This window comes from Lycorma delicatula, chromosome 1, assembly GCF_047948215.1.
Source record: "Lycorma delicatula isolate Av1 chromosome 1, ASM4794821v1, whole genome shotgun sequence".
Taxonomy (NCBI): Eukaryota; Metazoa; Arthropoda; class Insecta; order Hemiptera; family Fulgoridae; genus Lycorma; species Lycorma delicatula.
The window spans coordinates 220716733-220744680 of record NC_134455.1 but is presented as its reverse complement, the minus strand read 5'-3'; the positions used below and the strand labels follow the sequence as shown (position 1 = coordinate 220744680).

General features: G+C 37.0%; 1 protein-coding gene across 2 annotated transcripts in view; it reads right to left on the bottom strand.

The window, feature by feature from the left end:
* LOC142318252 (salivary endonuclease-like) overlaps window positions 1–23028 on the bottom strand; it is a 77406-nt gene extending 54378 nt beyond the window's left edge. The window contains exons 1-2 of one of the 2 annotated variants that reach the window (XM_075354817.1): window positions 22644–23028; window positions 17811–17919 (exon numbers count right to left, since the gene is read on the bottom strand). In XM_075354817.1, the coding sequence (XP_075210932.1) occupies window positions 17811–17877 (67 nt within the window). In that variant the 5' untranslated portion in view covers window positions 17878–17919; window positions 22644–23028. Of the gene's footprint in view, window positions 1–17810; window positions 17920–22643 lie in introns of those variants that run through there. The other variant, XM_075354818.1, reaches the window with a different exon arrangement.
* Window positions 23029–27948: the final 4920 nt, after the last annotated feature.

Genomic DNA, 27948 nt, shown 5'->3' with positions numbered 1-27948 from the left:
CTTTCAAAATTTTTCTCATAGGGCACGTCAAAGAAATTGGATGGTAACTATTGGGATCCATCAGATTTTTATCTTTCTTTGGAACTGGAACAATAATTGCTTTTTTCCACTACTGCGGGTACATTCCATCCCGCCATATCTGATTTTTCCATTCCATACCACCACAGTTAGCCGTTTTGCTGGCTTCTTCGAAATGAGTGGCTAGTATTTCTGCAATTTCGTTTGGAGTATCTGTAACTTCATCTTCATGTTGAAGAAAAGTTATGGGAGTAAAGTTTTACGCCCACAAATAGCCTTCACTCTCTTCCAAACGTCTGATGCAGTCGTGTTTCTGTTAATGGATTGCACGTATTACTGTCAGAATCGTTTTTTAGAATCTATCATAAGTATTTTTTCATTCGCTCTGTATTTTTTAAAGTCAGTTAGATTTTCTAACTTTGGGCGTTTCTTAAAAGCGTTGTATGCTTTTTTCTTTCTTTTTATAGCTTCACTTATTTCATATTCCACCACGGAACGAGTTGCTTTTTGAGTTTCCCGGATGTTTTGGGAATATCTCGATGCCGAGTCAAATGTGGCGTTAGTTATAGCATCGACATCGGCTTCGATAACTCCAGTTGTGAGTATCGTATTAGCTGTGAAGCTGGTCCAATCTGCCTTATCAAACAGTCATCTTTTGGAGATGGGGTATATTCTTCTAGTAACATCAGTTACAATTTGCAGGGAATCACTTCCATGTAGATCTTCTAAAACTTTGGAAATGTACCTCGGTGCTAACGAAGCACTTAAAATGCTAAATCTATACAGGACGTCGATCCATCTCTGGTATTGAAAAAATTTCCTGAACCATCATTTAAGATAATGAAATCAGAATTTAATAGGATAGAATTCTCTTCCACGGGGATCTACTCGATCTGACTCCCAAAGAGAATTATGAGCTTTGAAATTACCCACCAGTACAACGGGTGGGAAAGTTGAGAAATTAATCGTTCTATGTCCATTCACTTTCCAATCAAGATTAGGCAAGTACATGCTGCAGACAGTAATGTGAAACGGACACTTCATTCTGATGACGACCGTTTGTAGATTTGTATTTAGATCAACAGCTTCGGCGGTAGCTCTAGTCGATGTTAGTGTGGCTACTCCACCTCTAACTCTTATATTTGGCAGTTGATCTCGCCGAAATGTATCGTATCATTTGATTGAAAGTTTTCATTTCGGCAGAAATGTGTTTCTTGCAGGCATATAAAAATCGGATCTACATTATGTACCAAGCGTTGGAGCTCATGGATATTTGACAAACATCCATTAATGTTCCACTGAAGAATCGACTCGCTAGTTTTAAATTAATTTATCGCCTTGGTTTGACTTTCGGCCATCTTTTTTTCTCCATATTACAAACAGCTTCGTGTTCGTGGAAAACGTCGTCACCCGTATAGCTCCCGGTCTCTAAATCGGAGTCCATCGAAGCCGCAGATGAGACGGACATGGATCGCGCCGTGTTCAGGCGCCGATTGAGAGGCGGGAACCTGGCAGACCCCCGACACGGGAGTCGCATCATTACTGCTCCAGTGAGGGGGGACACTTGCCCCCCTGGGTGATTTTTGGTGGCCTCTATGGTTTAGAGGCCACCTTGGTTGCAGGAGGCTTGGGAGCCTTTATAACAGGCTGCGAAACAGTCACTTTCTCTCGGTCATCATCAAAAGTTTCTTCCAAATGGATGTGGCCGTCTGGCTTGGCGTCCGTTTTCTTCTGTTCAAGAGCGCTTTTGTTTTTTGAAGTCATGTCATCAGGAGGCTGTACTGTTATCTTTGGCTTTACGGTTTCTTTGCGGCTAAAAGGCTTCATTTTATTTTCTATAATCCTTTCAATCATGCTAGCCAAAGTGGGCGCAAGTTTACTGAAAAGCTGACTGTCATCGACAGCAACCAGAGCAGGAGCGGGTGCAGGGACAGCAGCCGTAGCCTGAGCATAAGTTGTTGTTGCTCTAGGATTGCGGGCGTTTACAATATTTTCAGCTTCAAGGTAGCTGATTTTCTTCAGGGTTTTTACTTCCTACACAGCTACTTCGTATTTGTAGACAGGACAGTTTCTCGATCTACATGAATGCTGTCCATTACAATTGACGCATATAGGAGGCTCCTTACATGGCTGTCTTTCATGAACTTCATTACTGCACACGCATAATTGCGGTCTATCGCATCTGCAAATAGTGTGGCGAAAGCATTGACGCTTGAAGCATTTTTTAGACTGTAGGACAAATGCCCGCACATCCAAACGATGAATTCCTGCTCAAACTTTCTCCGGCAGGGTTGGCCGGTTAAAAGTAAGGACATGAGAGGCAGAAGATAGGACACCGCCGTTCCTTCTCATGTTCAATCTGCGACACTCTATTACTCCTTGTTGTGTCAATTCCTCAACTGTTTCTTGCTCCGTGCAGTTCAGAAGATCCCGACAGACCACAACACCCTTTTAGATGTTCAGTGTGCCGTGCGGATCGACATGAACAACAAAATCTCCAATATTCTTGAGCCCTGGAATCTTCTGTGACTGTGCATTGTTTGTAGCCTCCACATGAAGTCCATTAAAGTTTTTCCTGATTTCTTTAACTGGGCCTCTAGCACATTTAGTTATTTCTTGAGCACTGTTATTATTATTATTCGGGTCGGGGTAGAGGTTGTCGAAATCAAGCCGGCCGCAAAGTACCTCGGTATGATGATTGACCGGAAACTCGGCTTTCCTGAGCAGCTTCGGAGAGCCGCCGACAAAGCTGCGAGATCCGTAACTGCTCTCAGCCGGCTCATGGCGAATGTCGGAGGACCGAAGGCCAGCAGACGGCGATTGCGGATGTCCACGGTGCATTCCATCCTGTTATACGGATCGGAAGTGTGAGCCCAGGCATTAAGAGTTACAAGAAACCGGAAGAGGCTCGCCCAAGTGCAGCCTTGCGAGTCGCTTCCGTGTATCGAACGGTCTCCGAGGCTGCAGTACTGGTGGTCGCCGGCTTCATACCCATTGCTATTTTGGTAAGGGAGCGTCAGGTGATCTACAGGAGGCGACGGGCAGGCGAAGACCGGGAGACCATTGCCACGTACGCACTCGCATGTTCTTCGCATGGCACGAGACCTGGGACCACGAGACCAGACTCGATGGATGCAGGATGGACTGCAAGGCTTATCCCTCTGGTCAGACCGTGGACGGAGCGGCGGCATGGAGCGGTGAAGTACTATATGACCCAATTTTTAACGGGTCACGGGTACTTCCGCGCTTACCTCCATGTCATAGGGAAAGCGCCGTCCCCCATCTGCCTCTATTGCCCCAGTGTACGGGACGACGCCGAGCACACCTTTTTCAAATGTGCTCGGTGGGCGGCAGATCGAGAGACACTAGAGGCGGATCTCGGAGCACTGAGCCCCCACAATGTGGTTGCGATGATGCTCCGTAATCTGAGCAGCTGGGAAAGTGTAGCCAGGTTCGTCAGCAACATTTTCAGAGCCAAAAAGGTTGACCTGGATAGTCCTGAAAATTAGGTAGCACCTAATCGGTCTAGTATAGGAGGAGTCCTGATAGAAAGGGGGGTGGCTTTAGTCGGTAGTCTGCTGATAGTGATTGGATAATATCATCAGCGGGAGTTCGACACTCTGTGCGTATATACATTTCCACCTCCCTCCGCAATAAAAAAGAAAAAAATTATAATTTTTTTTGGTCTTTTTTTCATAGTTATTGGGCATCGACTATCAAGATCGTTAGCTCTTGTCAATTCCTAAAACAAAAACTACGAATAAAAGATAACACTAATTAAATGTATAAAGTAGCAAAAATTATACACACATATAATCACTTAGTCGTTAAGAAAAGTTCACACAACCGAATGGGATGTAAAAGATCCCATTTAGTTCAAAACAAGAAATAAAACAAAAGAAAAGGAATATCTAAATATCTTGTCTGGACATAGAAAATATTCCGAAGACATGCATTCGAAAATTAAATTTAAATACAGCAGAATAGACCGGCTGCATAAAGAAAAAATAGCAGGTCTCTAATAGCACATTCTTTGTTTCTCAAAATTTTCTTTATTCCTCCTTCTATTTTAAATTGACAACGCAGATCCCTATGTACGTTGCAATCTTCCAATAAGTATTTGATTGTCAACGGTTGCTGACACTCCTCACAAACTGGTTGATTGCTGCCAGTCAACATATAATTCGACTTAAGGTTCGTACGTCCTATTCGCAACCTTGTTATTACAACCTGCTCTCTCCACTTGATTGTAGATGGAGTGGTCACTTGCAAGGCGAGTCCTTCATGGCGTTAAGTTTCGTTGTTAACCCTTTCCAAACTCTGTGCCATTCACGTCTGACACAAACAGATACGTGGCATTTAACATCGCCAGGTCTGACGGGAATTTCCTCGGGTTCAGGCGCGTCAGCAGCCGCTCGAGCTGCTTCATCCGCAGCCTCGTTTCCAGCAATTCCGGAATGTCCCTGGATCCACATTAGTGCGCTTTGTTGCCCCTTCTTGCTTAGCACCCGGAGCAGTGTAAGTATCACCGTCACCAAGGGGTCCGTTGAGCATACATCCTGCAGTGCTTGAATACCAGTCATTGAATCGCTGCAGATCAAAAAAGATGGTACATGATAGTGCTCACAATACCTCAGAGCTTGCCAAATGGCATACATCTTCACAGTATAAACAGATGCAACAGCCGCCAAGGACCACGAATGACCAACGTCCGCACATTGGAAGGCACTGCCAACCCCGTTCGCCGTCTTAAAGCTATCCGTGTATAAAACTATCGCCTGGTCGTGTTCGCTCACAAGCTCCTGAAAACGATGAAATGATTTCTGAGAATTACATTGCTTAAAAGGTGCTAAATCCATTCGAAAAAAGGCTGATGGAAGCAGCCACGGTGGTTATTCACACACCGTTTATTCAACAACTCTTGGAAGCACAATGTCGTACTTGTCCATCAATTCTCGATCTCTGATTCCGTCCGGCTGGTATAGATCTGACGCCGGTTGTAAGCTTCTTGGAAAGGATGTCTTATGAACGCTGGTCCATTTACACGTGCGGTGATGACGTGGCATTGACCGTATAGCGCAGTAAGAGGATGTCTCTTCGAAAACGTAGTGGAGACAATCCCTGATTCACATATAAGACTGTAGACGGGACTGGACCGAAACGCTCCAGTCGCATACCGAATTCCAGCATTTTGTACGACGTCCAAGGCTTTTAGACAGCTCTTTTGAGCCGAGGAATAAACAACACAGCCATGGTCGATTCTTGATTGTATCAATGAAGAATACAGACGTAGAACTTCTCTCCAATTGATATTCGACATACAATTGATTATGTTTAAAGTTCGTTTGCATTTAAATGCTAATTGACGTACATGAGGACGCCATGTAAGACCTTTATCGAAGATTAGTCCCAAAAACTTGACTTCTTCTTTATATGGAACTTCAACACCCTTTATTGTAAGTCGTGGTCTAGGGTGTGCTCGTCTAAAGCAACAGAAATGTACGGCGCATGACTTTTAGGTTGAGAACCTCAAGCCAGACCTTTCAGCTGTATCAACAATATCATTGATTGCTCGTTTAACTTGTACCGGACCATTGCAGTTTTCGTACAGGCATAGAAGATCGCCAGATCGTCGACATACATACATTTACCAATTTCCACTGGTATTGCTTGTAGAACCCTGCTGACAACAATTGTAAACAGGGTACCGCTAAGGGGTGATCCCTGCGGAATTCCATTTTGTAATCGCCTACTTGTCGAATAGGTGTTGTTAACGCGTACTTTTATAGTTTGCTAAGATAAATAGTTGGCGATAATCATGGGGAGATTTCCACGTAGTCCCCATTCATACATTTGTTTTAAAATTCCATACCTCCACGTCATATCAAATGTTTTTTCAAGGTCGAAAAATAAGCCTACGAAGTGCTTCTTGTTAATAAAAGCATTCTGTATAGCGTTCTCAAGAATTATCATATTATCAGTCGTAGAATGACGCTTTCTATATGCGGTTTGATACGGTGAATGAAGTCGCTTCCTTTCTAATAACCATACTAAACAAGCATTTATCATTTTATCTAAGAGTTTACCGATACACGATGTTAAAGATATTGGTCTGTAACTCTTAATGTCTAAAGGATCTTTTCCTTGTTTCAAAAGGGGTACGATCACTGCTTCTTTCCACATTTGCGGATATGAGGCCAAGGTCAAGGCGTGTAATATCCACGCTTTATTATCGTCGTTAAGATTTTTATCGAATGCATATGGAATATCATCATATCCAGGTGAAGTATCACTGGAGTTTCGTAGACCATGATTGAATTCGATGAATGAAAACGGTACGTTATAAAAAAATGTCGTTTTCCGTTACATAGTTTAGTACTGCTTGCTCTCTTGAGATGCAAATGAAATCGATGTGATGATTTTCATTGCTACTTACAGTTTCAAACTGATCGGCCAGCAATTCAACTATAGCTTGTTGATCGATCATGATGACACCGGCTTGTTTAAGCGCATTTAATGAACGGCTATCGGACCGGCCAGCTACAGCTTTAACCTTCTTCCATACTTACGTAGCAGGTGTTTTGCTATCGATGGAGGATACATATGCCTCCCAGAATGCTTTTTTCGTAGATAATATGGTGCGTCTGGAGTAGGCACGATGATTTTTAAAAGATATTAAATTCTCCGAGGTAGGACGTTTCTTGAAAAAATTGAATGCTTTCTTTTTCTCACTAATTGCTGTATTTATTTCGACGCTCCATCAAGGTAAACTGGGTTTCGTAGAAGTTGCGGTGGTTTTAGAAATGTTTTCCACCGCTGAATTTAAAATTGCCCGCGTTGCTACTTTTATGTCTTCATCGATGTTTCCAGTATAACTTGGCATAACGACGTTGTTAGTGTAGTCAGTCCAATTGGCATGTTTAAGACACCATCGCCGAATAAAATTTGGTGCTTTTTGCCGTACATTTATTTTAATTAAAATTGGAAAGTGGTCGCTTCCATGAAGGTGTTCATCAACGTTCCAATTAAAGGAAAGTGGCAATGCTGGACTGCAAAATCACAAATCTATCGCCGAAGTTTCACCGTTTCGTATGTTGAAAAACGTTTCTATACCTATGTTTAACAGGATTAGTTCGGTGTTCGATATAAATCTTCGACGTTGCGCTCTCTGCGTTCCAATCTCTGTGAACCCCAAAGTGGTTTATGCGCATTGAAATCCCCTTCCAAAATTATCAGTCCAGGGAGTTGGTCATATAAGTTTTGCAGATATTCGATATTCCAGTTGCCGTCTGACAGATATATGTTGCAGACGGAGACTTCAACCGGAGATAATACACGTATAGCGACAGCTTGTAACGCAGTATTTAGTTGTATTCGTCGAAAAGGCAAATGCGAACGTACAAGAGTGGCAACACCACCACTTCCTCGCCGATCAGGTACAACACCTGTATGTATTGCATCATATCCACGTAGATGGAAATCATGTTCTGGCTTAAAGTGTATTTCTTGAAGACACACGCACGTAGGGTTGTGCTCATTTAAAAGTATTTGAAGCTGTAGGTGTGAGACACAATTGTTAATATTCCATTGTATTATATTCTCCATTTCTTTTATAAGCGTGATTTACCTTTTGGCTATCCTTTCTTCTTTTTTGTAATTGTAGTACAACTTCGGTAAGTTTGTGACCCCACAGAACCGCAGTCACTCTCCTCACCTGAGACTAACATAGTCTCAGGGTTTGGCAGAATTGCGCCCTGTGTAAGACCGAGATTTGCTGGTGTCGGCAATCCGGTCGAAGATGCATGAACTATCAGCAGCACCGTCACGCCTTGTGTCGTTTCTGTTCTCTCTAAATTAACTACAACAGAGGTATTGCTCTTCTGCGCCCTCTTCCTTTTGGTGTTTGATTCCCTTGTGGGAGATCTAAAGGTTCCAGAGGACATTTGATTTTCGATAAACTCGATGTTCCTGTATTATCAGCTTTGGACTGCTTCTTATCGTTACGTTCAATCTCCTGTAATCCCTTGTATTTGCGACGTCGATGGTTTATTTGATTTTGCGATGACGTTTGACTGCTGACTACTAGTCGACGACACTGGTTTAACTGTAGCAAATTTCCTTTTTATACATTTGTGTAAAACTGTAGTTAGAACTGGTGTCAACTGCCTTATTAAGCTTTCAATTACTTGTGGCGAAGATGTATTTGTGCTAGGACCAGCTGTTTGCGCAAAGGATTTTTCCCCCGGCATTTGTGCGTTAATTATTTTCTTTCCTTCAAGATAACTAAGTTTTCTGAGAACTTTAGTCTCTTGTATCGCGATTTCTTTCTTGAAAGCAGGACAATTTCTAGATCTTGCTGAATGTTATCCTCCACAATTCACACATAGGGATTTCCTTATATGGTTAACCTTCATGGATTTCTTGGCCACATGCACAAATCTCCTCAGGATTGTATATGTCGGAGATATGACCAAAACTTTGCATTTGAAATATCTCATCAGCGATGGTATATAACCACGCACATCCAACCGATGGATTCCGGCTCTGATTTTTTCAGGCAACAGTGGCTTATTAAAAGTAAGGACATGCGAAGAAGAGGGTAACACTTCTCCATCGCTCCTCATGTTCAATCACCTACATGCGATGCCATTTCACTAACAATCTCCTCTTCACTACAATTAAGTAAGTCACGACAGACTACTACTCCTTTGGAATAGTTGAGTGTACTGTGAGCTTCGACAGTAACATCAATGTTTGCCAATTGTTTTATCTGTTTTAATTTCGCTGATTATACGTCGTTCAGCGCTTCAATGCATAATCCAGCTTGTGTCTTTTTAGCTTCCTTAACTGGTCCACCAGCTTTCGTCGCGAGTTCCTTAGCTATGACGAAAGGACTAATGTTTGAAAAACCGGTTTCCTTTATATCGTTTCTTTTAACAACAATATATTTTGGTCGAGAAGTTTCTTTTGATTGAACTATCAGTGCATGTCGTAAATCTATACCCTTTTCTTCTTCTTCGACGATGACGACGAAGGAGGAAGGAGGAACGAGGGTGTTTTCCCTCAAGGTTGTCCGGGGTTACCGAACGAGGATTTAACGTTTTAGGTTCCATAAAAATGTTTTAGAAAATTTCGTCTCCCTACCCACCCTAGCTCCCCACCCACCACGGAGCCACACATTTGGAACGCCCTTCCGGATGCCAGGACTACCAGAGAGATATAAATCCCAATCCACCCCAAACAGGAAACTAGTCCTGTCAAGGTAACTCAGGCTCTCATCTATTTACCCTCCCCTCCGAAAGCGGAAGGTTCAGTCATAAACGAGCCGATTGACCGGCAGTGGTTATCAGACCGGCCTCCTGTTTAGCCAAAGCAGGGGCCAAAGCGCTGTGCTGCTACATCCACATCCAACCGTGGTTTTCCACACCAACGGCGAGGTTTCACTCAAGCGCCAGGATTTCCATTTCCAGCGACACAGGTCATCGCGCACAGCAAACACGAAGGGAAGTTCAGTCTCGAAATGAAAAACGACCATGATCTATAATCCCATGACCACATCATCCAGAATGGACTTTGAGCTCCGTTAGACGGCTTGGAGTTTTGTACAAGTCTTAGACAAGTACAAAGCCGTTGTCGCCCCCCCCCTCCACGGGCGTGGATCGTAGATGCTACTGATCCGGACGTGGAGATGGATTTACCTTAGGGGATTATTATTATTATTATTATTATCACGGTAATAGTTACCGGTTAATAGAACCGCCGGCCTCAAAGAGGCAATGCAAGGCGTTAAAACTATTGTAAAATCATATCATACATGTTGTTCTGTGGCAACCACATCTTAGCATACACCAGAGCTTTAGGTTCATCATTCACCAAATCCAAATTATATACTTCACATCAATGCGCACGTGTCTAGAATCATTGCTTTTTTCATCTGCAGGAAGAGGCGAGGTTGAGCGCCAATGGCCCTGAGTGACTTGTAAAGCGAATGCGGAATCTTTCCAAGTGCGCCGATGACGATGGACACTATCATAACCTCTCGCTGGGTCCAAATCTCCCTGACCTGATTCGCCATATCCCTGTTCTTCGACAGCTTCTCGGCATGTTTCTTCTGGATGTTAGCGGTCAGTGGTATATGATCCAGATGATTTTTCTTTTTTTTTTAATCACAACAATATCTGGACGATTGTGGGCCACTGGCTTATTCGTGAGGACCGCGCGATCATAATAAATCCTATAACAGTCATTTTCCAACACGGACAAAGGAACATACCTGTAGTAAGAAACAGACACATCAAGAAGTCTCAGGTCCAGGGCTAGCCTCTGATGGAGAATGCGAGCCACGTTATTGTGTCGGGACGTGTATTCTTTTGGGATCAGAATCTGGCAGCCACTAATCATGTGCTCCACAGACTCGCTCGTAGTCCCACAAAAAAGGCAATTATTCACGACCACCGCAGGGTCCTTGACTATGTGCTTCCAGTAATTGAGCTTGCTGATTACCGAATCCTGGATTCCGAACGCAAATCCCTCAGTCTCAGCAAACAATTTGCTGTTTTTCAGCCGCGCAAAGGAGGCAGCAAAGTCAATCCCCTCATCCAGCACGGAGGCTGCAAATCTCCCATTAAGCTCACCCGTGCGCCATGCATCCACCTTCTGTCTCTCATCAGGAACCTCGTTCAGGGGGCATAGTCATTGTCGCTAAGGCGGAGTGAGGTCAGACCTTCATCTCTTTTCACCACCTCCCGATGAAACACGCTGGGTACACTTCGCCCTTAAAAATGGTTTCTGAGGTTCTGTAGTTGTTTCGCATGAACCTCAAGAAATCTGCGACACCTCTTCCACTCCTGCTTCTGGACACCTGCTTTCTTCTGCTTCTGCTCTGCTTCAGCGAGCTGTAGAACTGCGCGGGTGATGCGCTCGGTGTCCGGTGAACTCACTTTTAAGAAGCTGATTAAGCCCCTCAAGCTCTGTTCTCGTCCATCACAGAATCCCAAATAGGTATTGATGCCCTTCACTTTATTGCCACCGTTCAATTGCGACTTCATGAGAGCACTCACACGAGCCTTGAGGCTAGATGTAAGAGCCTTCTTCGCTTGGCCGTGGCTGATTCCCACATTCTGAATGAAGCCAAGATACCGGTAGGTTTCCCCACGCTTCATAGCTGTCATCACCGAAGGGGGATCCATGAACGGCACACTACATCATCCATTCGCGACCAAACTCCTTTTCTCATGGCATTAACTCTAAATTTGTCCAAACCAAACCTCATACGTATGCCGACACTGAATCTCTCGACCAACCTAACAAGCCGTTGGACACTCTCCTTGGTGTTAGAAAGAAGTTTTATATCATCCATGTGCATGAGGTGACTATAAGAGTATTGGCTAATTGCAAACCCCTCATTGACTGATTTCAGGATGTTGGACAGGGGGTTCAGTGCCATACAGAACCAGAGCGCACTAAGAGCATCATCCTGAAATATGTTTTGCTGAATCACCACCTCGCAATGGTCGCGGGCTTCTTATTAGGAACGGTCAACACAAGACAGGTGCACCATTTATTCATTGCGCATCGCAGGAACTGGACGATCAACGGGTCAACCTTATATAAAACAAGCACCTCCACGAGCCAAGAATGCGTCACAGAATCGAAGGCTTTCCTGTAGTCTATATAAGCTGTATATAGATCACACCGACTCTTTTTAGCCAAGTCAGAGAGAACACTGTCCACCCCTAACTGCTCCTTGCAACCTCTGCTGTTCTTTCGACAACCGTTCTGCTCTTCTGCAATAATTTGGTGCCGCTCTAGTTGGTAAGATATTTTGGCACACAAGATAGATGTAAAAATCTTGTAAATTGTTCAGAGGAATGTAATAGGTTGGTATTTTGCAGGGTTGGCCGTAGCTAGAACAGTCTTGGGAATCAGATAGGTCACTCCCTGGGTGAAAAATCCTATGCATAAGACTTGCATCCCGCAACAAGGCCGAATAAAACTCAGAAAGTCGCCTATGTACAGCTGAGAAGCGCTTGAACCAAAAGTTCTGCACTCCGTCGATTCCGGGTGCCTTCCAGTTATGCATTCGAGCAACAGACCCAATCACATCATCCAAAGTTACAACGTGATCAACCACAGATGGCATCCGATTCACTCTCCTCTTCTCATTACGGATCCACTCAGCTCCATCAATATGCCGTAACGAGCTCGACCAGAATGGAGTCCTGTAATCCAAAACTTCAGCGTTGGAAGGAGCTGCCGAGACCTGGAGCCGCTGGACTACTGGTATTTGCAGCCTCTTACAGAACTCACGTTGGTTGGTTCTGAACAAATGGTTCTGTTCACACCGCATGTTGTTTATTTTGTAACGGCGCATCCTACAGGATAGCATCGCGAGGCGTTGTTTTAATAAGCCCAGTACTTCGGCAACCGAGTTGTTTTCCGGGCCCCTATGGCTGCTGATAATAGTCTCCGTAACAGCTCGCACCTTCTGCTGGGTCTTCGGATGTCATAAATGTCGTCAGACGACCAATCTCCATTCGCAGCTTGTTAATATTCCTAGTCAAACGAAATTCTCAAGCCGGCATCCCAGGCCTATCTCGCCTCATAGCCCCTCCAACTCGTTGGCCATTAGCGACCGCCACAGTTAAAGCACCGACGTAAACCAACTCATGAAGATCCTGGATTGTTGTCACGTGTGAAACTTTATTAGCTAAAAGCTGATTGACGTGATCGATTGTTATTTTCGTGCCACTTCTCTCCGATAACCTAGGAATGCTGGGTCTCAATGTCGGATTCATTCCACCGTAGCGCAGCGAATTCTCCGCAAACAGATCAATCACAGGATTGGGAGGAACGGGTACTTCATCCACCACGCCATCATCAGAATATGGGCTGGACAGCAAACCGAACTCTCTCGATACCTCCAACCTGATTGCCGTGACAATATCCGCAGGCACCCTATGCGATACAAAGAGGGACCTGCGTTGGTCAAGTGTGTTTTGGACCGTCCTACTCTGCAACTCAGGGAAGCGCTCCACTATGATGCGGTGCAGTTCAACGCTGTATGGTTTCTTATCTGTTTCCATTTTCGTTATTTGAAGGTAGGAGCGGTAAAGGAAGGTGCTTATTTCCATTGTCCATTTAAACCGCTTCCTGCCCCGGGTTGTAAGAACGGGCACCTGAGGTTCAGGTGCAACGTCGCCTAAAACATTGGACGGTCCAGGTTGCTGCTCACCAAGCGACTGAGGAGAGAGGCAGCTGTTCTCTTCCCCAGAAGGAGCCTGTGTCTTAGTGCGCCTGTTGCAGGCTCATTAACTGGCACACCCGAGGCTTTGCTTCTAGTGATTGGAGCAATTTATGCACGGCAGGTGAGGTGCTGACACACCTACCGGTTGCCTGTTTTGGTCTGCGATGCTATTTCCCACCTACCCGGCAAATCTGCCGAACATTCCCCAATCCACAACCTGGCGACATGCCCGATGTAGGACAGGCAATCCCGCACGAGGTTATTATTATTATTTTAAATGAAACTATGGATTTAAATCTTAAATAAGGGCACCAGAACCACACTTTGTATTCAAAACTGATGTTTGTATTCAAATACTAAACTGATGTTCTGCAATCCCTTACGCCTCTTTTATACCGCTAAGGGCACGTGTTCAAATGTATCAATTGCATGTTCGAACATGACACTCTACCAGGAATATAATGCAAGCAGATCAAATTACAAAGAGCATGTACAAATCAAATTGGAACCTGTTAATTTCTTGTATTTGTACACTTCATACAGATATCGATACCCATTGCTATCACACAGCTAAATAGTTTTAACGGTTTTCATCGGTTTGGGGTTGGGGGATTGCGAAATATTAATTATATATTTTTTTTACTTTGTGGGGACATGGAGCTAAAAAGGTTGAGACTAACTACTCTAGAGTAATACTAAAGGAATGATTTATTTTTTAGTTTCTTTAATTTCAATTTATTTGTATTCACTTTTCTTCATATTTTTTATTCTTACTGTTATTGCCAATAGGTTATAATTATGTCAGCACACAGCAGTGTGGGATTATTAACACATTTTAAAATTTTGTAACCAGAAAAAAATTTATTTGGTAAAATTTTCTATTACTTAAATTCTTTCATGTACACTGCATATGTTTTGTTTTTTGTTATTCAAAACTTATCAGTCTGCTAAATTTAATCAGTTGTACTATTTTGGGTCCCCGTTCTCTTAATAATAGTAAATTGTTAATTATAACATTCTAGCCATAAGTAACATTAATTAATAAAGCCAGTAACATTAGTAAAGCCAGATATTTTTACGTGGATTTGAATACTAGATCGTGGATACCGGTGTTCTTTGGTGGTTGGGTTTCAATTAACCACACATCTCAGGAATGGTCGAACTGAGAATGTACAAGACTACACTTCATTTACACTCATACATATCATCCTCATTCATCCTCTGAAGTATTATCTAAACGGTAGTTACCAGAGGCTAAACAGGAAAAAGAAAGAAAGAAGCCATAAGTAACATCCAAACTTCCATTCTTTTTATGTTCATGGCATATTTCCTTATTTATCTCACATCTTATTTACCAATTTTGCTTTCAGTTTCTTAAACTTTAACGAATCATTATTAGAAAAAAATGTCACTCTCAGAAAGTTTTTTAGTTCTTAAATTGATTTTTGTAATCTATCTGACAAATACGTTTTGGTAATTTTTTGATCGACCTTGTACTTCCAGCTTCATATATCTATATATATTCTACATATAGGATTTGTAAATGGGTTTTTAATATTATCAAGCACAAAGAAATCTGAAAACTTTCACCCTTTTTCATTCTCCACTTAGTTTACCGATCATAATCTCAAACAAGTTGTGAGGATGCAGCTTTTAATGTTTGGGACCATTCCTTAGATGAGCTTATCCATACATACCCACCACTCTGGTGACACTATGCCACAGCTATCTGCTACTTACACCTGTTGAATGTCATTCAATTTTTTTAATGTTAAAAAATTGGAAATGTTTTAAAAAATAAAAAAGGATAATGTCATTTCCATTCACACCACCAAATAATTTTATTTTAAGTATCAGTTATTTATATTTTTTTACCTTACTTATAATTGCTATTTCAATTAAAGGAGTTTTTTCTTTTTAAAATTTCTTTCTTGTAGTTAACTTTTAACATTTTAACTAAAAAAGGGTACACACCTTTTTGTTATGTGACCAACAGCAATGATCTCTATATTCCAGACCATGTGATTCTATTGTAGATCATACGCTGAATTAAATTACATATAAAAAAAAACAATTTGGCTGATAAAAGGTGATAATTTGGTTGATTTAAATACTAAGATAGAATAAAATAACATAATTTAATGAATCATAACTAAGTAATATCAATTATTTTTATGAAATATATACAGAGTGTTTCTAAAATGGTGGGCTGGCTATACTTTTTCGGATTCTACTTATAAAACTAAACAAAAAATATCCGTAGGAAAAATGGCACTTTCTTCTTCAAATTTAATTTACTAAGGGTTTGGCACCGTTGGTAATAATACAATTGTATAAATTAAATTTCCACTTACCAACAATTTAAAAAGTGTAAATTCTAGTACTTTCGGAGCTGTTACTAAATCTTCAGGGATTTTCTGAAAGATGTTAATATAAATTCAAATCGATAATCGCTTTTAAATTAAACTGTTATGTTCATAATAGTTGTGTAGTTGTTTAGTTCATAACAGTTATGAATATAACTGTTATGTTGGTCGTCAAGAATAAAACTTATTCGTACGTCAATAAGACAGTAACGTCATGTTTGTGACTATTAGAAGTAGTTTAGATAGTAAATTAATAATAATTTACAACACTAGAATTAACAATAAATAAAAACAATTAATATTTAATCAAACTGAACGTAAAGTGGAGGACATGAAAACAGGCACAAAATTACAACACCAATTTTCTGCCATAACTCGGCTATTTGTAATCGATTTTAATAAATAAAATGCCATTCTGTTTAAAATAAAAGGTTTAATATTTTAGCAAAACATATATTTTGATAAACCTTATTCTTACGGAGATATAACGGATTGAAAAATGAACGTGGCCGCCATTTCGTAATTTGCGAAGGTATTTAAGTACTGATCTTTTGCTAATTTTATACTTTATTACAAAGACGCTTATCAAATATTGATGTGATTCCTCTATCCGATCCTGAGATATAAATTTCCTTTGCACCCCTTAAAAAAATCGGAATTAAAACTCCCGAAAATGGTTTTTAAACATTTATTTGAAGAGTATTTGCAAATCCAAATCTACTGAATATCTCGTTTACTATAGTCAGAATTGGGAAAATTTACAGACATTCTTTAAATATTTTTTATCTTTCTTCATCCCCTTTCAAGGTCGAATTTCAAAAAAATCTAGAAATTGGTTTACTGACATGAAGATTACACTGGCCAAAAATCAGGTTGATTTCTTCATTTTTTACTGAGAAATTAAAAAACAAAGGTCTCAAAAAAATTCAAAAATCCATTTTAACTCTTGAAACTCAGAATTTCAAAATATCTAGAAATTGGTTTCTAGATGTTCATAATCATTCAATTCAAACCCAGCTTACACAGTGATAGACACACTTAAAAATTCATTAATGCAGTTTATTAAAATTTGTGCTTCAACAGCAAATCTCCACTACTACACATATCTATATCTTAGAGTTTTTAAGATGAAATATATTGAAAAACTTTTTCAGTTATGCCAAGAAACATGGGTAAAAATTTTACTGCGATTGTTAAGGTAGTTTTTTGTTTATCCAAAACAAAACCCTCTTCATCTTTATAGAATAATATAGATATCAAAATTTATTATATTTGCATATTAGTTATTGTAAAGAAATATTTTTATGAATAATCAGTAACAAAATTCCATACATCATGAAAATTTATGAAAAAAAAACTATTTTTAATTAAAGAGCTTTATTGCAAAAGAATTGACATACAATAATTAAAAACCAGAGTAATCTTAATGATAAAACAAAAGAATTAACAGAAAATTAGATTTAGTTACATGTTTTTAATCCATAAAAATTATTAAATTAATGATAGCATGAGCATAGTTTAAACCAACCTGAAGAAACTCAGTTATTTTCCTAGGCCATGGCAAACATCAAATTATAAATTATAGAATGTAGAAATGGGATGCAATATACATGTAAAGTGAGACTCATAAATACAATACATGCCAGTCAATATGTTTAAGATAAGCATTATGTTCAAAGATAATGATTCATAACCTTCCAACAAAACTTCATGATTAATGAAATATAAGTAACTTTCAAAACAAAACTTATCTAACAATGCTCACTGATTTCATAAAAATGAAGTAAAAATAATTGATCACACACTATATATTCTATTATGAAATTATAAGCTTATTTCATACCAAGGAAACAATAGATTAAAAGATTAAATAAATTTTATTGCAACAATAAATTTTTTATGAAATGAAAATTTTTTTTTATAAATTTCTTCATTATAGATAAAAACAGAAAATATTTACAGGTAAGTATAATACATATCTGGAAAATGTGTTTCATTCATTTGTGAAATGTTACACATATCTGAAAAATGTCACATTAAATTAAGAACAAACAGACAAAATTATGAATCTCCAACTTTATTAAATCAAACATTCAATACATAATGGAAGTTAGTTATAAGTTATTTCTAACACATGCAATAAATTGAGTTGCTGTATTAACATAAAATAAAACTCTTACCCTGACAGAAGTATCCTAAAGGGAATATTGTTGCAACTGATAAAACTTTAAATAATATGTTTGACATTCTTTAAATTATTCTTATCAAAATTTGTAATTCAGACATCACCTGAAACAAAGAGTTGAAAAATGGCTAAATTAGATGGTGCATTCAAATTATATGTATTGTTATGTTCACATATTGGAATTAAGTTGTTAACGACTAGCAAGGATTTGGGTCCATTTTTTCTTGTCTTTTTTTATTTGAAAATTGTCATCTTTATAAAGTTTCTTCTAAGGACTTAATCCATAACAAAACTGTAAAAGATTGAGAAGAAAAGTCAAGGGTAGTAGATGAATTATTATGCTGCAGAGTATTCTTTGATGTATTTTTCAGAAAGGTAGCATAATCAGATAAAATATTAAAATATCAGAAAATATTGATAAAGACTGTTGAAAATTATGTAGAAATTTAGCTTTTTCTTATCATTTTTACTAAAATTAAATTTAAACAGAAAAATGGCCAAGAGAAGACAATGCTTTTAGGCAAATAATAATAAGTCAAAGAAAAAAATATTAAAATATATTTAAAATAACATGAAGTATAATTGATTGGGAAGGAAATAATTGACGAAATATGACTTCAAATCCTAGATCAGAGTCAAAATTTATGTAAAATAAACACAAAGTATAATTGTAACTTTAGTTCTGGTTATGGACATAAGTGAACATGTGTTACAAAATGTTAATACAAGATAGGAAAATTAAAACAAAAATTCTTAGTAAAATTAACAACTACTGCAATTAAGAGTACACATTTGCTGGATAACCAGATATATATTTGGCATATTTATTTAGTTTCTTGAAATTCATCAGCTCTGATACTAAATAATTTTTAATTTTAAAGTAATTGCTTTGTTTCGTTACTTGGTACTCTTATATTTTCTATACGAAAAAGAAAGATCTATATTAATTAAACAAATTCATAGGTCCCTTAAATCTTTGGTGAGCCTTCATTTTTATGAAAGTGGGTTCTTTTGAATGCAAAGATATTTCAACTCCAAGATGTTAAGCTAAAGATGCTATTTTATATGCATCTCAATTACACAGTTATACATTACCAAAAAGAGGATTTTTTTTTAGAGTCTACACCACAAACTGGGATGTAATTTATTGATGGATATGTGAAATTTCTTTGTTTCCCCTGTAAAAAAGTTTTACATATATAATACTTTTACTTTTCTGCATATATAATACTTTTACAACTGAATAATGTGCAAGTTATTCTGAAGTACTCTAAAAATCTTTCCTCTAGATCAGAAATTTATGAACATATTACTGGCCAGGTTGAGTATAACATTTGTTGTAGCTGTATTTGAAGTAATTATATTCACATAACCATAATACAATCAATAAAAGAAATAGAATGCTACATAAAATGAGCAAAATCAAAAAAATATCTATGGACATAAATTCATAACATTTAACATATATATCATCCAACAGTTATTCAATCTTTCTGCTTGTCATTAAACAAAGCTTTTGTGATTGCTAATGCATCATAACAATGACTAATGAAGTCAAAACAGTGCTCTTCTTCTATAGACCATTATTGCTATCCTGTATTACCATCTTACCCAGTATCAGATTTAACAGTAAAAGATTCCACAAAACTTTCCAAAATGGTCCAATAAGATATTTCTTTGCTTACTATTATTATGTTACCCTTATTCAGAGATTGAAGCAAACAAAAATGATTTATAATGAAATACCTTTTTTTCATAATTTATACATCACTTACTCCCATCAGAATATTTTTTTTTTTTAATACCTTGTTACTTAATCAAGTACACAGGAAAATTATTTCTTATAAAAAATTTGAGATAAAATATTTTTCACTTTTGTAATCCTTTTAACCCCCATCATCAGAGAATATTTTTGCAATATTTTGCAAGTGAATTGGTCAGAAATTCTTTCTACCATGACATATACAATCGGTTAATAAATTAAGACTTGTGGTTACTTCATTGTGAATACATCACCTAGCATCATCATCATCAGTTAATTCTGGAGAAGGCCATCATGAGGCTACAAATACTGAGAGGGTTATAATTTTAAAAGGGGTAGGTTGTTAATCACATCTCTGTAATACTGAAGTCATAATAAAACAAAAATGTCAAAGGATACTCATTCAAAATATAATTACAAGGTTGCTGTGGCTGAGTCTTCGCATATAGTATGAAAAGCTATACCCTGTGAAAATCCAACTTCAGATAAAAATGTTCTCCAACTCCAATGGAGTTCTAAACAGTACTTCTTTATTAAAACTTTGGGAACTTACTTTTTTAAATGTAATCATGAAGTCAAAGATCAGTTTACATTTATTGTACAATTTTGATAATTCCTTTGCCAAGGTACAAAAGTAAAGTTCATTTGAACTTTTACTTTGATTTCTTGATTTTTATTGAAACTTTTTTCAAACTGAAGCACATTATTTTTATGATATTCTAAAAAGTATGCAGGGCTGCAGTGTTTTAAAAAGTATTTATAAAAAGAGAAAGAATTAAAAAATTAATTAGACTTGTAAGTAGGTTGAGTGATATTATGATAAAGATGAATTCAAAATCATAACATAGAAATCACAAGTCAAGGATTTGTATTTAGTATTTTAATTATGATTGATTAATTTTATGTAGGAACTCATGAATTATTCAATGTTACAGCCATCTCTATTGATTAATATATGCAAAATACATACAGAACACGTTTATATAACATAGACATAGAGGCATTCAGTGCTAATTACAAATATATGCTTGTCACTTGTGTCTAGATATCTCAAGAGGTTATTTTAGATTTATATTTTCTTTCATTACTTTAGATGATTTTACATGTAGATTAATTTTTAACTTCAGACATGTAGTATAAAAATAGTCAACATTTAAATTGTATAATTTATAAATTTTGTGCTTTAATAATTATGTTTTGAGATTGATAATGCTGCAAAAATACAGTGAATGCACTCTCTCTCATTAGTTAGTGATCCAATCCTAAGAGAGTAATTTTACTCTCTTAATGGATGCATAATTTATAATCATTCTGACATGAACAATAAAGAAACTATGGGTATTTTATAACAATATTTCTGCTGTCCTGTGAAGTACAGGTTACGTATATTTTGAAGAAAAGTAGTGATGTGGACTTAATCACCTAGATACACACCACTGGTTGTTGGATATTGAGTTTTTGAGCAAACAATAAGAGCCTTAGATAAACATTTTTTCTTCTTAGAATTATTTAAAATTTTGAATGTTTGAAAATGGATAAGACAAAATTTAATTTATCAAAGAATATTTTTTTGATAAGAGTACGTAGCTCGTAGCTAAAATTAGTGGGGGTGCTGCTGCAGAATATTTTTTTCTGGGCCTTTTCAAGGCCATGGTTACAGTTTTCTGTAAAATAAAAGAACCGAAAAAAAATGAATCAAAGAGAATAGCTGGAAGCTGAATCATAATCTAATTCTACACTTTATCACATTCAGGAATACGGTACACAGTTTTTAAGCACATTGTGCTTATAATGTCCACTTAAAAACACTATAGTCCAATGGTGCTTAATTAAAATTTCTATGTACACAAAAATAAATACATAATTAGTTTTTACTAATTACCTTCTCTTTCGCTCTTCCAGAGTGTTTTTGGACAGATTTGGCAATCAAAGAACCCTTGCTTTCTGCCATCTTCTGATCACTACTGAAAAAACAACTAAACCACTTTCATATTCCTTCCACCGACTAAACTAGAAAAGGGAATGAACAAGAAACATTCCATACATATGTGGAGTAAAAAAAAACTTCCTTTCACCAGCATGTCAGGGTTGGCACTGTGGGAGTGACAGTGCTCTCTCTCCCTCGCAGCCTTGCATGTAGCTTCCTATGTGCGCATGAGCACAATAACCAAACACCACGCTGCTGGAACTGTGAAGCGTGCAGTTTCATACAAAGATTTTTGTATCTTTTTCATAAACTGGGGGATGACTACTGACTTAACTTAACTTATAATCCTTAGCTTAAGAATTATATATTTTACAAGTATAAAGAAAGAATTAAAGAAAAAGAGGACTCATTTTATTAAATGTTATCGATAATATCAAGTGGAAGTAGAGGATACGCTGCAGTTCCAGAGTGCCTATATGCAAGCTGCCGTTGGTACCTAATACATTATGCTGCTGCTTTATGTTTAGAACTGAAATCAAATAGCTATAATTTAATTTTTAGATTATCTTTTTGTATATTAGACTTCTGAACCATTATTAACAGACCTATATTATTACCTTCTATTAAGATACTATTACTTCTTTAGCCATATTAGTGAATTGTAGATAGTCTCTTTTTCATAGATGTCATTATAAGTATCACTAGTTCTGGTGCATAAAATTTACTGGCATGTGATCAAACAGTATATGCGATTGTAATGGATTTGTAATAGTTAATTTTTAAGTTAGCATATTATCAAAATTTGCACCAATAACAATGCTTTTAATAAATAATAGGCAGACTAGAAGCACTGCAACAAAATCAAAGAAGGAGGTGGTGCAGAATTTCTCAAAGATTTGCCTGATTAAATTGAGAGATCACTATGCAAATTTGATTTATTTACAGATATAACTTATCTCACCTTAATACAATTAATGTTTGTAGATTGTTTCATAAAATGTATTCCATTTCATTATAAGTTTATTAAGATAAAATATAAGATATAATTTTATTTAATATTTTACTGAATAAAAAGTAAAAATAGGTTATAATAAGAGTAGATTGTGAAATTTATCTATTGATAATTATTATGAAATTACCTTACACTTTTTATACAAATATTTCTTTCTTTTTATCAGCTAATAATACTGGCTAATAAAATATGAAAAATTAATCATCCAAATTACTGTTGTGTATCCAAAAACTTAAAAAGACAGCAATTAGACGTTTCAGACATCAGTTGAATCTATTTAGTATCAGTATGATGATATCACAGTCCAAATGCATAATTTTGCTACTTCACTGTATTGTACATCACAACCATTCAAATACAATTAATAAAAAATTGATTTTTAATATTCACTATTTTTATTAAATGTTTATGATATTTTATTTACACTATAACATACTGACTTTCTGTGAATTAATTATTGATGTAACTGCTAGAGGATAAGAAAATATATACTTTCTAATGAATGATAAGATTACTTCACTGATAACTACTTGTAATATGAAATTCCTATTATGAAGCTCATGCATGGTTTTATCTTCTTATTTACATTCACTAAATAAATACAGTAATACAAATATTTCATTACAAATTACTTTTTACATTAAAAATTAATAATAATAATATTGTTAATACCATAAAAATAATGATAAGTCAAGCAAATATTTTTTTTAAATGTGTAACATTTCACTTTAAAACATTTTATATAATAGCATTAGTACTCTAAGATTGTTTTATCTTTATTTTATAATGAATAAAATTTTAAAATTCACAATGTTCATAATTGCATTGTTACAACCTTTAGTCGATAAATATGAGCAGTGTGCAATCATCCACCCACAGAGAATTGCACAGAGTAGTGTATGATTTTATTAACCCATTGAGACTTATTTCTGTTTAGCCTCCGGAACCACCATTAGGTATTACTTTAGAGGATGTATGAGGATGATATGTATGAATGCAAATGAAGCAGCCTTGACAGTCTCAGGTTGACCGTTACTGAGATGTGTGGTTAATTGGACCCACTGAAACTGGTTTATTAAATGTGTCTTCAACTGTTTTATTTTTTCCTCACTTCATATCTATACTTTCCAGGGAACTATTCCCTGATATGTTCTACGTTTGTGAAATTATGAACAAATTTCACATTTGACAAAAAATTAGCTATTAATTGATGTTAATCAATTTTTTTGGAGTCAAAAAACATAAGAAAGGAATGGAAAACAGAAATAAAAACGAATGGTTACAATATGGAATTAAGAGGAAAGCAGTCTGTTAACAGACTAGTTTGATATTTCTTTCTGTATTTTGCTGATCATATAATTTCTACATAATTTCCAAACATGCATCCTCAGTTATCTGTTTCATGTATTTCAAACTTAACTTCTTTTACAGTTTTTATCCTCTGCACACCTTTTTATTATCAATTTAACTAATCCTGGATGTCTTAATATATAACCGATTAATCTAGTTCACCTCTGTACAACATTTTATTACAAACTTTTCTCCTCTCCTATTTGTCTTTGCTCACTAGTTGTAATACAGGTCCCTCAATCCTATGCAGTTCCAAGGGGCTGGATGTCTCAACTTGAACTCTTCAGTAAAACACCACATGAATTTTCAGCATATTTATTTAATACATATTGTTACATATAATCAGTGCAATTTTAGATCTTAAAATTGTAAAGATCTTTTTCTTAGATTCATAAGAAATTATTAGATTAGTTTAGAGCAAAGTAAAGTATACATTTAGAAGAAGTAGGATTCCTGACTTTAATTTATGAGTACCTAAATCTGTGATTGGATCTATTGGTGGATTGGGTCCATCCACCACCCCAACAAGCTTTCCAGTTCCTAAACACGCTTTGGGCAAAGTTTCCATTCCACCAAGTTCTATTCCACTAATTTCTGTCTTATAAACTTTCAGGAAGGGTTACTGTAGCAAGTCAGCTAATTCCCATTCCTATTCAGGAAAGAAAAGAGGAATGCTCATTTGATCAACCCTTGAATGATTACCAGCCTCTTAGGAATTGTCAGGTTGTCTAGGTCATACGTGCATACATATATAACTTGGTGACCAAATGACTGTTACTAGTGCGTTCGGAAAGTTGCTGCACTGGAATTATGGAAATGCAATGACAAAACTTTCTTAATTATTAATTTGTATTTTTATTTCATTATTTTATAGAAATAGATATTACAATAATTGGAATAGTTTATAAAAGGTGTTGAAAATCACCTCCTCCAACATTAATACTAGACTGCACAAATTTCAATTTGTTTTTAAACACTTTAACCAGGAGTAAACCCCTTTACTCCAGATGTACTGGAGTGTCTTGCACATATACCTTTACTGCGGTTTTTAGTTGGACAGTTGTGCATGATCTGTTACAATACCCTGGTTGTTTTGCTGCCCGACATATAAAGTAATTTGGGGGAGTCAGATCAGGTGATTGTGCAGGCCACAAACCCCTCGAAATAATTCATTCTCTAAAGGTATCTTGTAAAAAAGTCATTGACCTGTTTTGTATATATATATATATATATATGTGTGTGTGTGTGTGTGTGTGTGTGTGTGTGTGTGTGTGTGTGCGTGTGTGTGTGTGTGTGTGTGTGTGTGTGCTGTGACACCATCTTGTTGGAACCAACTGCAATTGATTTCCACTTATGTTAACCAACTGATGAAGTTTGTTAAAACAGCACAATAATGATCACTATTAACTGTATTTTCAAAAAAGATTGGATCCACAATGTGTTCTACTTACACCGACTCAGACTCCAAATATAAAGGTTGTTGACATAATTCATGGGGGTTAGTTGTTGACCACACTAGTCTATTTTATTAATTAATATCCTCTCCCAGATGAAATCATGCTTCATGTGTAAAAACATGTCAAGGATACCATCAAGGAATCTTAGTCAATAAAACATTTAAATCATTGACAATAATTTAGTCTTCTGGCATGATCTATAGATTTCAGTCTTGAACACACATTCCTTTATAGAGGAAAAGTTCCAGTTCTTTTTTTACATCTTTATATGTAGTACCAAGTTTGATAACTTGCTGCTATGCTAACTTATGCATTGACTTTAATGAACTTTTAGCCATAGGATTCAAAATATCAAGCAGCTTCTGTTCATTTAGTTTATTCCACTTTGATCAGCTTCTTAAACAGAACCTGAGCCTGTTGCCTGAAATTTTTTGATTAGAGTTCGAATTGCATTCCAGTGAGAAACAGGATTATTTGGAAACTTTTCAGAAAACTTGTGCTTCAATAAATCAGTATACTTGTCACCTTTACAAAAGATGGGTTCAACGAGAAAATGTGTTCCTCTACTGAAAGAACCGTTACACTTCTCACTACTATTGATTCCGATAAACAAAACAACATGAAACGAAACAAAGCATGTTTAGTCACAACTCAACAACTGGCATCTTTGTTTATACTGAGCAATGCCCAATGAACTCACAGGGCCACCAGCCTAACACCGAAAGAATAGAATGAGCCACATAATTCTAAGACATATTGCACAGCGACTTTCTGAATGCACTGTAGAAGCAAGCCTATATTTAAAAATGAACAACACAATAAGGGTATTATTATACAATTAGGTATTTAAACACAACAGTCATATTCACATATACACAAACTCTTCAGAAGATATATTCATTTTTCTCTTATTTAATAGTATAACACATAATTAACAATACGTTACAATAGTGTAACAGTGTTATTTTAAGGGGGGAACATAAATATTTCATTATTTAAACACCAAAAAGTAAGTAAGTTGTTATAAGTTTACTTCTGCTGGAAACATAAAAACAAACCCAAAACATTTAATAATTTTTAAGAATATGTTATACGAAGGTTATTTTTTTCAAGGTCCGATGGGTGCAAAATAAAAACCCGTGCAAAAATCGGATGAACCTTTGCGCATATGTGTTGCGCAGCATCTCTAGTATGGCCTTCAATCATGCCACATCACTTCGTTTAGTTCTGAACACACAGCTAGCATGTAAACATGTCTATAACAATAACATCTCCCGCCAAGTGTGAAGTGCATGCGGTAAGTCAATTTCTTCAGGCTGAGGATTGTAATGCAGCTGAAATTCATCGTCGAATAAGTAATGTGTACGGTGAAACTTCAATGAGTGAGACAGCAAAGTGTGACAATGGTGCAGGAAATTTAAAGCAGGACATACAGATGTTCATGATGCAGGCAGTTAGGGAAGGAAGCAAGTGTCAGTCGATGATTTTGTTGAGCGAGTGGATGAGGCATTTCGAGAAAATCGTCAGTTCACAATTTCTGTATTGAGTGATTCGTTTCCTGAAATTTCAAGGTCAACTCTTTACACCATTGTGAGTTAGAGACTTCAGTACCGCAAATGGTTTCGAGATGGGTTCCCAAGATGCTGTCCGACCATTACAAACAATGAGAATGGACGCCTCCCTAATGTTTCTCCAGTGCTACCACAATGAAGGAGAAGATTTTTTGAACAAAATTGTTGCAGGGGATGAGACGTGGGTCCATTTCAAAACTGAAGAAACAAAAGAACAATCCAAACAGTGGATGCGTTCTCATTCTCCCAGTAAATCAAAGAAGTTCAAGCGAACCTTCTCCAACAGAAAGTGTATGGCTACTGTGTTCTGGGACCGGAATGGAGTTCTCTTGGTGGAATTCATGGAACATGGCCATAACCATCACTGCAGCCTCACACTGCGTGACTCTTCAACGTCTACGAAGGGCAATTCAGAATAAGCAGAGAGGAATGTTGTCATGAGGCATTGTCTTTCTCCATGACAATGCTTGGCCGCACACTGCAGCTGTAATAAAGAAGCTCCTGCAGCGTTTTCGTTGGGAAGTGTTTGTTCATCCACCATACAACCCGGACTTGGCTCCATCCGATTTTCTCCTGTTTGCTCACATGAAATGCTGGCTAGGAGGACAATATTTTGGCACAGACCAGCGTAGAAACATGGCTGAAAACACAGGCAGCTCCGTTCTATGATGAGGGTATTGGAAAGTTGATATCATGCTACGACAAATGTCTAAATCAGAGTGGCGACTATATAGAGAAATAGCATAACTATGTAAGTACTTGTCACAAATAAAAAATTTTTATTTTCACTGTGGTTTTAATTTCGTGACCGATCAGACCTTGAAAAAAAAATAACCCTCGTTATTTTTTTTTTCAAGGTTATTTTTTAATTAGCATTAATTTAGTTATGATGTGTAAACAGTTAGCAGTAAGAAGCTGCAATAAGCCCCATATGAAGCATAAACTAAATACATGGTCTTTAATTTTATATCAAAGCTGATGTAAAGGTAATTAAATGATGCAAAGCTAATTAAACAAATTTAGGAAAAAACTGATAGTAACTATAGACAAAAAA